Raw genomic sequence first — 12,521 nt, forward strand, 5'->3', positions numbered from 1 at the left:
GACCCCCCCCAGTTCCCTCCCACCCCTCCACCCTGCTGAGGCACTGCGCTGAGCCCCACCCCAAAGACCCTGCTCATTCAGCCCTGCATGTTCCCCCATCTAGTCCTGCCCCTTCCGCCCAGCACATCCTGCCCCCCACAGGGTCTGGGGTTTGTGGGACTGGGGGCAGCTCATTGCCCACCCCCGGAGTTTTTGCTCCCCTGGGCTGGGGGGCTGCAGGCACCATGGGCAGGAACTCGTGACGCCGATGGCAGAGGTGAGGGGGGACCCTCTTCCATGCCACGGAGCCCCCTGGGCCTTGGGCTGTCATCGCCTCTCCAGAGACTGCCTGGGCTACACCTGGATCTGGGAGCTGGCGACAAGGACATGGGGGTCGCAGGGGTCTTGTCCACGGCTGTTGTGTCCTCCCCATGTCCAGCTGCCTCCCTGCCCCATGCCACAGCATCCCCTGGGCCCAACCCGTCACTCATGTGACATCAGTTGCTTCTGTGCGGGAGAGAGGAGCGGTCCAGTGCATTGGGCCTTAGCTTCATTCAGGCCCCCTCCTCATTAGGGGTTTCTTGCAGAAAAGGAGAGTGTCCGACCTGCTGGCCAACTACATCCCAGAGGACGAGGCGCTGCTGCTGAGGACTGGCAGGTGGGTCAGGGCCAGAGCAGCCCCGGGCTGGCAGAGGAACCCAGCCACAGCCCCACTCGGGCCAGACCGCCAGCCTGTGCTTCTGTTCGGCTGCATGTCTGGGTTGGGCTGCACAATTAGGGTAGGTCTCAGCCTCATTAGACCCCAGGCCCCGCTCGGAAAGTCCCAGGAAGTCTTGGTTTATCCCAGGAGGCCACAAGGTCAGGACTTCTGGGCTTGCTGCGGGAGAGGCATTTCTCTCTGCAGTCTCAGTTTCCCATAGCTTTTAATTAAGGGTAATGAGACTGTGGGGGAGGAAGCTTGACCCCTTAGTCCTGTAGCGAGGGCTTAGGACACTGAGTTCTCTTCCCTCGGCAGTCACGGAGCCCCTGCCTTTTTCTCCCGGGTAAAGACAAGAGTGGGCCGGAGCGAGTCCCACGGGCTGTGCCACATTGGGGAGCTGGCCGTGATTATGGGTACGAATGCCCCAGAAAGGAGCCTGGCATGTCTCCCCACATGGACCCATGTCTCCTGCCCACTCTGACTCTGTCTCCCCGACAGGTACGCGTGCACTGTGTGCTTCCACCGCCCCGTCTTCGACACACTGGACATGCTGACTGTGCATCGCACCGGCAAGAAGCACATTGCCAGTAAGGCCATGCGTGGGGGCACTGCGCCAGGAGGGCCCTGCCAGGGCAGCAGCCCCAGCCTATTTCATTGTCAAATCTCATATAAACCCACCAGGCTCCACTGGTCCCGCTGACCCGGTTGAGGTAGCAGAGCACCAAGCCAGATTTCCTGGGTGCTGGCAGGTTGGGCAGTAGCCGTCAGGGTTGGGATAAGGCCAGGTCCTGCCGGGGGCAGAGGCTGGGTTAGACCAAGGGTTTCAAACTCCCTTGGCCCATGGGCCAAATCAGGGGCTCCTCTGAGAACCACACTGATGCAGCTTATCCACTGCTCCAGCCTCACATCACAGCCGTGGTCTGCGCCCCTGAATCCCCAGCCCTTCTGGGAGCCCCACAGGCCAGATGACCCAGCTTCACAGCCTGGGTCTTACCCACAGGCCATGTGTTTGGCACCTCTGGATTAAACAGTTCCTGGCTGCCTGCCCTGCTGTTCTCTGCCTCTGGGAGCAGAGCCCTCCTAGCACGTCCACAGCCCCGGGGCTCCCACACAGGAGTTTCATCGGGGCCAGACCTCATGCAGACTGCCATGTGCCAACCAGAGAGCCCAGCATGCCTCGTCCAATTGCTTCAGCTTGAGACCCCCAGGCTGGCCCTGGTCTATGTCCCCACCATGAGCCTCCCGCTAGGTTGAGCTGGGCTCTGCTCACCCAGGCCCCTGCCTCCCCCTGTCTCTAGGCCTGCAAACCTTCTATGGGAGGAAGTGCTCACGGGAGAACGAGTTACAGAAGCGGCAGCAGCAGGAATTTCTGCAGGTGGAGGAGACAGGCACACCGGTGAGCCCCGCACCTGGCCCTGCCCACACCCAGGATGACCCCAGCCCCCCCTCACCCTGTCTGTGTTCTCTGCAGGGCCCCCCATGCCCCGCGCCCCTGCTGACTCAGACTCGTGCCATCGCCCAGAGCGCCCTGCTGAAAGCCCCTCCCTACAGCAGCTGCTGCCGGAGGAACAGGTAGGGCTGGGGGATATGTGCCATGGGCGGCAGGCTGCGGGGAGACCCACTCCCAGCCTGGACAAGGCCGCTGCTTTTGGGAAGCGCCGCCAGCTATCCCATTACCTCATAGTAACAGTGCTATTACACCGCCTGCTCTAGGGGCCCAATCCTCTGGTGATCTCTGCTGATTTACACCAGCTACAGGTCACACCTGCGAGAAACAGTGCAGGGAGGCTGCTGTCTCCCCCAGGCCTGCTTTGCATTAAGGTTTAATAGATTTCTTGACATTAGGGCTGGAAGGGACTTCGGAAGATCATCGAGTCCAGCCCCCTGCCCAAAGGGCAGGAAGTCAGCTAGGGTCATAGGATCCCAGCAAGATAAGCATCCAATTTACTCTTGAAGGTGCTCAATGTAGGTGCTTGAACCACCTCCGATGGCAGGCTGTTCCAGACCTTGGGGGCTCGGACAGTAAAGAAATTCTTCCTTATGTCCAGCCTGAAACGGTCTTGCAGTAGTTTATGACTGTTCGACCTCGTCATCCCTTGGACCGCTGTGGTGAACAAACGTTCCCCCAGATCCTGGTGGTCACCCCTGATAAACTTATAGGTGGCCATCAGATCACCCCTGAGCCTGCGCTTTTCCAGGCTAAAGAGTCCCATGGCTCTCAGCCTGTCATCGTAAGGTCTGTTTTCCTGACCTCTGATCATGCGTGTGGCTCTCCTCTGGACTCTCTCAAGCTTCTCCACATCCTTTTTGAATTGTGGAGCCCAAAACTGGACGCGGTACTTCAGCTGCAGCCTCACCAAGGCCGAGTACAAGGGGAGAATGACATCCCGGGATTTGCTTGAGAAGCATCTATGGATGCAAGATGTCACCTGGGAGAAGGGAGTGATATCCAGGGTTCACAGGGGTAGGGCAGAAGGCCAGGTGTTGGGACTCCTGGGTTCTCTTGGAAATGGGGTCCCCACAGGAGTCGTCGTGGCCATGAGATACTGCTGAACAAGGCCTCATCTCCTCCTGTTCCAGGTGTGATGGAAGCCGTGTGGGAGCACAGCCGGGGCCTGGCCTCAGGCCTGGCGATGGGCAGGCACCTCCAGGTTCCAGCAGCTCCCAGCCGCAGGGTGAGGAGGGCGGCGTGACTGTAGATACCACCCCTGTGGTGCTGCTCCCAGGGCTCAGTCGCCAAGCAACAGGTAAGAGTCCCTGCCTTGAACATGCTCCACTGTCACCATCCACTGCAGGGCTGGGCTGGGAGGCAGGACTCCTGGGTGCCACTGGGGCTTACAACAGCATGGTCTAGTGGTTGGAACCCCACAGCCTGCACCAGGACTCCTCAGTCCTCTTCCCAGTTTGGGTAGGGCTGGAGTACAGGGAATCAGGACTGAGGCTTCTGCAACCCATTTGTCTTGCTGCCCTGGGGCCAAGTCCTTGCCTCAGTTTCCCTGGGGGAGAGGGCTGCGAGGTGCTTGCAGGGGGCTTCTAGGTGGCTGTGGAGAGGCAAAGGGCTGTTGCAGGCACTGTGCACATGCCTGCTGCCAGCCCCTACATGCTGCCCACCCCACCCCTGCAGAGGAATAGCAGCTGGGCACTGGGGCTCCATCCTGGCCCAGCAGATCCCATGACCCGCTCCTCTGTCCGCTGTAGATGCCCAGCAGGATGCTGCTTCAAGGCCCAAGGGCAGCGGTAAAGGGAAGGCACCACCCACACCCTCTCAGCTGGATCCTGTCAGCCCTGAAAGGCGCCGGGAGCTGGAGTACTACCTACTGCTGCGGAGGTGAGGGAAACAGGCACAGGGGCACATGAGATACTAGCATAACTAGGGGAAGGAAGAGATGCAGTGGCATCAACTGACCTGGCAGGTCGGTAAGGAAAGGAGCTATGGGATGAGACCAAGGGGTTCCCCCCCAATCTTGAATTAGGGGATTTATCTTGTTCAGCCTGGCATTCAGCAGTGCCTACTGGCAAGAGGCTACACTTAGCTGGAAGGCACCTCCCCCCATAGCTGCTGGGCCACTCGAACCCCTCACTGGACCTTGGATGCCAGCTGGAGCCCAGAGCTGCCAAGGGCATGGGCATTACCACAGGGCTACCAGCACTGGGTACAGAACCCAGGAGTCCTGGCTCCCTGCCCCATTCACTAAGAAGTCTCACACTGCTTGATGGGGGGCACTGACTCCACCTGTCCATCCATCCAGCTCGGGCTGGATCCAGGACCCCTCGGGGAAGTGGGTGAAAGACGAGAACGTGGAGTTTGACTCGGATGAGGACGAGCCGCCAGCACCAACACCCCCCTGACGCCAGGGTCACCAGGGACAGCAAGGCTGGACTCTGCCTAGCTGTTTCCAGCCAGCTCATCGGATCACCATGGGAAGCCCAGAGCCGGGACTGGCTCCTGGGAGGGACGGACTGAGACGAGGCTTCCCAGTCCCCAGTGTTTCCAAGGCCACGTGTGAAGCTCCCGATCCCTTCAGCATGGAAACCAGCTCCAAGCTACAACCACTCAGCCTAAGTGAGGCAGTAGGAGAGAGGTCAGAGCAGAACCCAGGAGTCCGGCCTCCCTATTCAGGAGCCCCAGCCCCAGGTGCAAGGTGCTGTACAGACACAACATCAAAGCTAGTCCAGCTCAGGGAGCTCCTTGAGGATGGATTTGTCCTGATGGCAAAAAAATTCCCTCAATTTTCACTCTTGTGCCCTGTGGTTTCTCCCTGTGTTCCCTCATTCACGTTCTCCGCCCCGCTCCCCTGTGGCCTGAGCACATACAGGGCCTGGGGGACGTGGAATGGCAGGACCCCATTCCCCTGCCTTGCTGGCAGGGTGGGGGGAACCGAGCATGGGGTCCATCAACCCAGCTTCAGTGCCTTCCCCTTGGCAACAGGATGAGGGCAGCTGGCAGGTAGCCAGCCTGGACACTGATGACACTGAAGCCACATGCTGTGGTCTCCATGCCCAGGCAGCCTCCCTGCTTGGGACAGGAACCAAGATGCCCTGGCAGAAAGGGGGCTCCATGCCATGGACCCAGAGCCCCTGCTCCATGGGTGTGGCTGTGCACCTCTCCCTACAGCTCAGATTCCTGACTACAAATAGCGACAGCCCCTAGCACCACAGTGCCCTCCGTGAGTCCCCAGTGGTGGCCATGGGCTGTGCCAGGGCCTTAAGCACTAGTGCCAGGACTCCCAGCCAGGTCATGGGGAGGCAGGTGCCCCATGGATGGCACCATCTTCAGACATGCAGCTGGGTGTTGAGGGAGGCCAGGCTACAGGGACCCCTCAGGCCCAATTCTCTCTGGGTGTCCCTGACCTAGGCTGAGGGGGCACCTCTCCCTAAAGCCACCGGGCCATTTGAGCCCCCCCCGCCCTCCAGCCTGTCTGGGCCATGTCCTGGATGCCACCCAAGCCCAGAGTTGCCCAGGAGACTAGCAGTACCAGGGGATTGCAGTTCTGGGCACAGAACCCTGGAGTCCTGGCTCCCTGCCTCTGTGGTGGGAGAGCTTTGCTGCCCGTCTGATGCCAGTTTCAGTTCCATAGTTGATGATCTTCTTAGGTCCCTTCCGACCCTACCAAGTCTGACCCCCTGCCATGGACAGGAAAGGAAGCTGGGGTCAAATGACCCTAGCTAGGTGGCTGTCTAGCCTCCTTTTGAAGACCCTCAGGGTAGGACCGAGCACCACTTCCCTTGGAAGTTGGTTCCAGCTCCTAGCCGCCCTGACAGTGAAGTAGCGCCTCCTGATATCTAGTCTGAATCTACTCTCAGTCAACTTATGGCCATTGTTCCTTGCTACCCCCAGTAGTGCTCGGGGGAACAGGGACTCTCCCGTTGCCCGCTGGTCCCCCCCTTGGCAAGCTGCAAGCGCATGATTGCAGCCTACCCTAAGGGCACTGCCTGCTCCCCCCTGCCTTTAGCCTCTTTGGCATAGCCGGCCTGGCTTCCCCTGCCCTGTCTCCTCAGCTCCTGCCCCCCATCTGGCTGTTTGGGGGAGATGGCACCGCAGCGCCCCTGGCTGAGACCCCCAAGGAAGCTGGGCCCAGGGCCTGTTCCCAGGAACAGCCCCTGCTGCTTTGCCCTGGCAACTATTGGTGCCAGCTGCTGCAGGGCTCCTTGGCTGGGTGTGGGGGTGGGGGGATAGAGCTGAGGCCACTGCAGCGTGGAGGGACACTGTAACCCAATCCCCCAGGGTATAAATACTCCAGGCAGCTAGAGCTGCCTGTCTGCACCTCCCACCTCTCCTCCCCAGTGCCAGCTGCTCTGGACAGGGAGGGGGGCAATGCCTGTGGGGGCATGGGCAGAGCCCACCCCTCCATAAAACCCAGGTGTCCTGCCTGGGCATGCACTGACCACTGAGCAATGCTGTCTGGTCTTGAGAGCAGCTTGAGCTGCAGTGCTCCAGGTGGGGACCCAGGAGTCCTGTCTAACCTCTGCAAGGGGAACAGACAGGCCCCATCTCTTCCCCAGGCCTTGTGGAAGGGGGCAGCCCCCCTTCCTGTTGTCCCTACCCCCAGGACCTCTGCAGGGCTGTCCTGGGGCTCCTTAGGGTGTTTGGCTAGAGGGTGCCCCCCCAGCATCCATGCTTCCTGCCTCCCCCAGCACCAGCATGAGGACCTAGTCCCCATGGGTCCGTATTGACCTCCCCATGATAGCTGTAATAGGCAGGCACTGCCACCCACTCCTCACCCTTGAGGCCCGAGAGCCAGGAAGCCCCCCAAGGAGGAGAGGGCTCAGCTGGGCATGGTACCTGTAACAGGGGCCTGGGGCTAGGCTGGATTAGGACCAAGAGCTGTGTGTCAATCCTGGGGGGCTGAATGGGGGCTCAGGGGAACCCCCCAGGCCTTGATCCCTGCCCTGGTGGGAGTCAGCAGGGTCCTGGCTGGGGGGCTCCATCCTGCTGCCAAGCCGTGCCTTAGTTTCCCCTTCCGTGTGCAGCTGATTGGGGCAGGGACTTGCTGGTGGAGGTCCCTTGTGGGGAGGTTTGGAAGGAATCCAGTGGGTCTGGCTCTTCCGGGTAGAAGTTCCCAGACCCCTTCCCCTGTACACACCCTTATCCAAGGGCTCAAGAACAGAGTCCAGCCGCTGCTCCAGCCATCTCTTTATTTACAGCTCTGAGGACAGAGGTCCCGAAGATCCAAAGGGAGTCTGGGCCGAAGGGGGCCGGAGCTGGGGGCAGCTAAGCGCTGTCTCTCCCAGCGACGAGTGGGGCCGGGCAGCACCGGGCATCAGGGCAGCAGAGACACCCACAGACTCAGGCATTAGGTCTTCTTCTGCTTGCGGCCTGTGGAGCACAGAGTGGGGAGTTTAAGCCAGTGGGACCCACCTCCCCCCTTGCTCCAGCTCCCCACAAGAAGTGACACACAGGGTACAGAGAAGGGAAGTGGGAAGGACCAGGAGGGCCCACACTGGTCCACCCCAGAGCTGGGCGCAGCTATCAGCCAGCTGCACTACAGAGCTGGGTACAGCAGTGTTTGGCTTGGGGGGAGCAGGAGGGGTGTGCAGTGACGTGGGGCAGGGGCAGCACTCACGCAGCTCGTTGTTCTTAGTGATGGCAATGGAGGCCCGGGCGCGTGGTCCCTGCTGCGTGAAGTGGTAGCCAAAGCGGACAATAGATGGGCACTTCTCCAGCATGGTGGCCATCTCCATCTCCACCGAGTCGCCCAGGCGCTGGCACTGTGGGCACCAAACAGGCACTGTTAGCTGCCCCTGTGGGAGCGCAGAGCCCTGCCCCTGCCTGGCACTGTCTGTGCAGACGTCTGGCACCCATACCTGCCCCATCGTGGCCATGGCCAGGGGATGTACCTGTCCACCACATGCTGCTAGCCCAGGCTCCCTCAGACCTCCCCATCCCTCCCTGGTGCCACTGGGGACAGGCTCATTCCTTCTGCTATATGCCATGGCATCTGTTGTGCACTGGCAGAGGCAGGAGGTGCAGACGAGCCCCTGCCAGACAGCTCCCCTGTCCCTCCGGGTCTAGCCGTAGCCCCACCTGGTTGTCCACCTTGAGCTCGGCCAGTGTGCTGTTTTCCTGCATGGCCTTGATAACTGCCATCATCCCCGCACTCGTGATGAAGTTGGACTCAATGTTGAGACTCTCCAGGGTCTTGTTCACCTTCAGCATCTCAGCCACAGCCTGCGGGAGCCCATAGTGAGTGGGTGTGGGGGAAGGCAGAGCAGGGGGCTGCTTCCAACCAGCAAACACCTGCTCACATCTGGATAGCATGGCTGGGGGCAGCTGAGAGAGGAGACCCCACAGCTGGGCGCCCTGGAGCCAATACCCTGTAACCTAGCTGGCACACCACAGCCTGGCTTAGGAGAGGTCCCTATCCCGGCCTCTACTGAGAGCAGCCCAGGACTAAGCCAGGCCGGGCTGGGCCTGGGGGCTGCAGGGAAGGACGTGGCCAGCTTACCTGAGCCACCGGGTCATTGCTCCGCGTGGCCACCAGGCTGAGCCTCTTCACCTGTGTGTTGGCTTTCATGGCCTCACACACCTCCTTCAGCGTCGCCACGGGAATGTCCTGCAGGAACATGGGAGAGTAGAGGCGAGAGTGTGTTTGTGTACAGAAACGTGTGTGCGTGTGTTGTATGGGTGGCCACCTAGCACCAAGATGGAAGGGTGGAGAGGGTGATGTGTGTCAGATGGATGGATGAATACATGGTCTGAAGGACAGGCAAATACACAGATGGGTGGACAAACAGGTAGATGAGTGGACAGACGGACGGACAGACGGATGGAAAGGTGGGTGGGTGGGTGGAAGGATGGATGGATGGAGAGAGAGACAGCAGGGCCCAGCTGGTGCCAGGCTGCACAGAGCCTGCCCTGCCCCATACAGAGAGTCAAGAGCCAGAGGCCCGCGGGGTGGCTGCCCACAGCTCACTGCCCAGGGTAGAGATCCTGGCTGGTCAGTAGCAAAGCTCCCTGGAGTCCAGGGAGGGCAGGATTGTGCCCCGGAGCCCTGCCTACTCCAAGGCCAACCCCAGGGACACTGCTGCACCTGCCCCAGCCCCCCACCCCTCCCGCCACCATTAGGGACACAGCACCTTGATATTGTTCAGGTTAACCTCCTCCAGGTCACGGTCATTGCTTCGGATCTTCTGCAGTGTCTCTTCCACGTTGGTGGGGTTTGGGGGCTCATCTGGCACCGGCTTGTACTTGTCCGGCTGCACCACACCTGGGGGGTGACACATGCATGCGCACGCACACTCACACACACCATCTGCTCGGGGAAGGAGAACCAACACTCTCCCTTGCTCCCTGCTGGACCCAATCCTCGGCTGGCCTCTGTCAGCCTCCGCCTGTCTGCTCAGCAGGGCCCCGGCTGCAGAGACCTCAGGCAGACGTCCCCTGAGCCCCCTGGGAATCTGCTCCCCTCCCTCCTCAGAGAGCTGGATGCCAGGCTCTTCCCCACCTCCCATGATGGACAGATTCACTTCCCCTGTGTCCTGGAGCAGGGAGGGTCTCAGGCCTGATGCCACCCTAGCGGCAAAGGGTCTGAGCCAGGCTGGGCCCCAGCAGGAGCTGAGGGGGAGGTGGATCCCTCCCTGTCTCCCCTGCCACCCCGAGATCACTTACTGTTGATGCCCTCGGTGTTGGTGATGTCCCCACTGCACAGGGCATCATAGTACTGCTTGTTGCTCATCAGTGTGTACATGCCCAGGATGGCTGGTGGGGGAACAGCAATGAGCTGGGGTTAAGGGCCTGCTTAATCCATCCCCTCTCCATACTCAACCCCAGAGCTGGCTGCATGGCTCCTGCGGGAGCTGCACCTGGTATATACCACTACAGCCACCACACTCCACCCCAGAACTGGCTGCATGACCATGGGGGGGATACACTTGATAAATATAGCTGCCGCGCTCCACCCCAGAACTGGCTGCATGCTGTAGGTGTATGAGCACTCCCTTACATGCTCAGTGCTGTGCCCAGCCATGCCCAGCAGGGGGAGGGGAGAAGGGGGTGGGGCAGCCTCACAGTGCATGCACGCTGGTGGGTAAGTGGATAGCCCTGCGCCCGGCGCTGCTGCTTTTAGCCTGGCACATGGCCCGGTGCCCTCTGCTCCGGGAATCAGAGCCCAGCACATGAGCCAGCGTGGGGGTGGGGAAGCAGAGGAGCAGTACTGCATTGGCTCCCCTGTGGGCCCCTCACCTGGCATAGTGCACGCAAACATGGAGATACATGTGTGCTCTTGAGCCTGCTCCTCTAGAGCCCCGGGAGGCCCGTGCACATAGCAACATGTGTTCACACAGCTGCAAAGATAGCACACACCAGGACTCGGGCACAAGTGTGTAGGTGCGATCAGGTGGGTATACATAAGGGGTGTATGAATGTGGGCACCAGCATGCCAATCTGGGTACGTGCAGGTGGGACACATACATACATGCATGCACACACACAAATACCCCACCCTGGCCAAGCACGTGGTGGACTGAATCAGGGCCCTGGAGCTGAGGTGCTGCCACCGTCAGAGCAAAGGGCTGTAACAGGGCCTGGTGCTGCACAGCTCCCTCATGGCCCAGTGCTGAGGAAGTACACACGTGTGTGCCTGCACACAGGAATGGGGACACCACATGCATTCCCCCCAGCACACATGCATGCGCACACATACGCAGCTACCTGTATGCACTTACCCACACATATTCACATACATACACACACACATGCAACTGCCTGCACATGCCTGCCCACACATATGCACACACACAGCTACCCATACACACCTACTACATGTATGTACACACATAAATAAGCAGGGAGCTACCTGTGCACACTCACCCACACACACACAGACACACAGCTGCCTGCACATACCTGACCATGCATATGCACACACACATGGACACAGTTGCCTGTCCACAGCTATGCACACACACATACACAGCTACTGGCCAAGCCTGTCCACACATATGCAGACATGCACACAACAGTGCCTCATGCACACAATATCCCTCACCAGCAATGTCGCACATCTCGGCATCGGTGGCGTTGGCCAGGGCCTCCTCCAGCTCCGGCTCCAATGTGATCTGTTCCTCCTTGGGGATCTCCCGCTTGGGGTTCTTGGGCACAAAGGGCTTCCCTGCAGACAGGTGGCGCCATGTGTCACAGCTCCCATGCCACAGAGGGGTTCCCCAATGATGCCCGCCCAACCCTGGCTGAGCCTGATTCTTTGGGGACAGAAGGACCTGTCGGCCCCAGGCCACACCTCCAAATGCAGCCACCTCTGGGGCAGAGCCCGCTGGGCATGACTGCCTCAAGTTTGGGTCAGAAAGTTAAGATACCCCCAGAGGGCAGCACCCCTACGCCACCAAAGAGGCCTTCCCTGGGCATCTCTGCCCCTGCCAGGGTCCCTGTCACACCACAACCCTGCTCCACGCCAAGCGCTGCATGCCCATGCCGAGAGGCAGAGCCAGGCAGGCTGGAGATCCCTGGCACCTGGGCTGTTCATTGCAGGGGCAGAGACCAGCGAGGGGAGGCAGGACACGTCCCTGAGCCCTGGGAGGTGGAGACCCTGCCACCACGGTACTGGTCACGGGTCTCGGTGCTGGGCTGGAGCAGACGGGCTGCCGCGGCTCCCTGGGGGGGCAGCCGCCTGGGCACACGTGGCAGGGGAAGGCGCGAACATGGGCGGCTGGCGCAGGCCCGGTCTCGCCGGGAGGCTCGGCTGGCAGGGCCTGGCAGCTGCAGCCACTGCGCCCACGGCCCTGGCGCTAATTGCTTAAGGAGGGTTAATGCTGCTGCATCCACTGTGTAATTGGGAGCAGCCGTAGCCCCCAGCGGGAGTGGGGAGGGGGGTGGCCCAGGTCAGAGGCTTGGTATAGAGATGGGGCCTTGGGTAGCCGAAGATACCCTGGCCCAGTGCGGCTGGGAGCAGCCTGCCCCTCCAGCTCTGAACCGGGTAGAGCCATGCTGCCATGCCCTGTGCTGCCCACGGCCCCCTTCAACCATGCTGGGGGAGCCTGGGGCTGCTCAGGGGCCCAGGCAAGGTCCTTGGTGTGGGGGGTCTCTCTGCCTCCATCTGGAGGGCACAGCCCCCCCGTGCAGACCCCGCTGGGGAGACCCAGCCCCTCCATCCCCTATGGCTCCCAGCCTGCCCAGACACTAGGGAAACTGAGGCACGGGAAAGAGAGCCCAGCAGCTCAGCAGGAAAGGAATCCAGGTGTCCTGTGCTTTGCTATAGCCCCCCCAGACCTCTCATGGTGGGGGGGCAAGCCTGGCACTGACACCGGAGCCGCTCGGCAGGACTATTTTGGAGATGCCGCAACACCGGACTGAGCTAAATATAAGTCCTGCCCTGCCCCCCCCTCCCCT

At 60.9% G+C, this 12,521-nt stretch overlaps 2 protein-coding genes across 2 annotated transcripts in view; one reads left to right on the forward strand and one right to left on the reverse strand.

The window, feature by feature from the left end:
• SCNM1 (sodium channel modifier 1) overlaps positions 1-4,912 on the forward strand; it is a 5,190-nt gene extending 278 nt beyond the window's left edge. The window contains exons 2-8 of the mRNA XM_019556906.1: positions 567-637; positions 1,178-1,266; positions 1,978-2,075; positions 2,151-2,251; positions 3,260-3,426; positions 3,878-4,007; positions 4,429-4,912. Of these exons, the coding sequence (XP_019412451.1) occupies positions 567-637; positions 1,178-1,266; positions 1,978-2,075; positions 2,151-2,251; positions 3,260-3,426; positions 3,878-4,007; positions 4,429-4,528 (756 nt within the window). The 3' untranslated portion in view covers positions 4,529-4,912. The remainder of the gene's footprint in view (positions 1-566; positions 638-1,177; positions 1,267-1,977; positions 2,076-2,150; positions 2,252-3,259; positions 3,427-3,877; positions 4,008-4,428) is intronic.
• Positions 4,913-7,301: 2,389 nt separating this feature from the next.
• TMOD4 (tropomodulin 4) overlaps positions 7,302-12,521 on the reverse strand; it is an 8,125-nt gene continuing 2,905 nt past the window's right edge. The window contains exons 4-10 of the mRNA XM_019556905.1: positions 11,167-11,289; positions 9,789-9,878; positions 9,257-9,387; positions 8,626-8,733; positions 8,205-8,348; positions 7,744-7,888; positions 7,302-7,496 (exon numbers count right to left, since the gene is read on the reverse strand). Coding sequence (XP_019412450.1) covers positions 7,474-7,496; positions 7,744-7,888; positions 8,205-8,348; positions 8,626-8,733; positions 9,257-9,387; positions 9,789-9,878; positions 11,167-11,289 — 764 coding nt within the window. The 3' untranslated portion in view covers positions 7,302-7,473. The remainder of the gene's footprint in view (positions 7,497-7,743; positions 7,889-8,204; positions 8,349-8,625; positions 8,734-9,256; positions 9,388-9,788; positions 9,879-11,166; positions 11,290-12,521) is intronic.

Source organism: Crocodylus porosus, unplaced genomic scaffold (genome assembly GCF_001723895.1).
Source record: "Crocodylus porosus isolate Cpor-Errol unplaced genomic scaffold, CroPor_comp1, whole genome shotgun sequence".
NCBI lineage: Eukaryota > Metazoa > Chordata > Crocodylia > Crocodylidae > Crocodylus > Crocodylus porosus.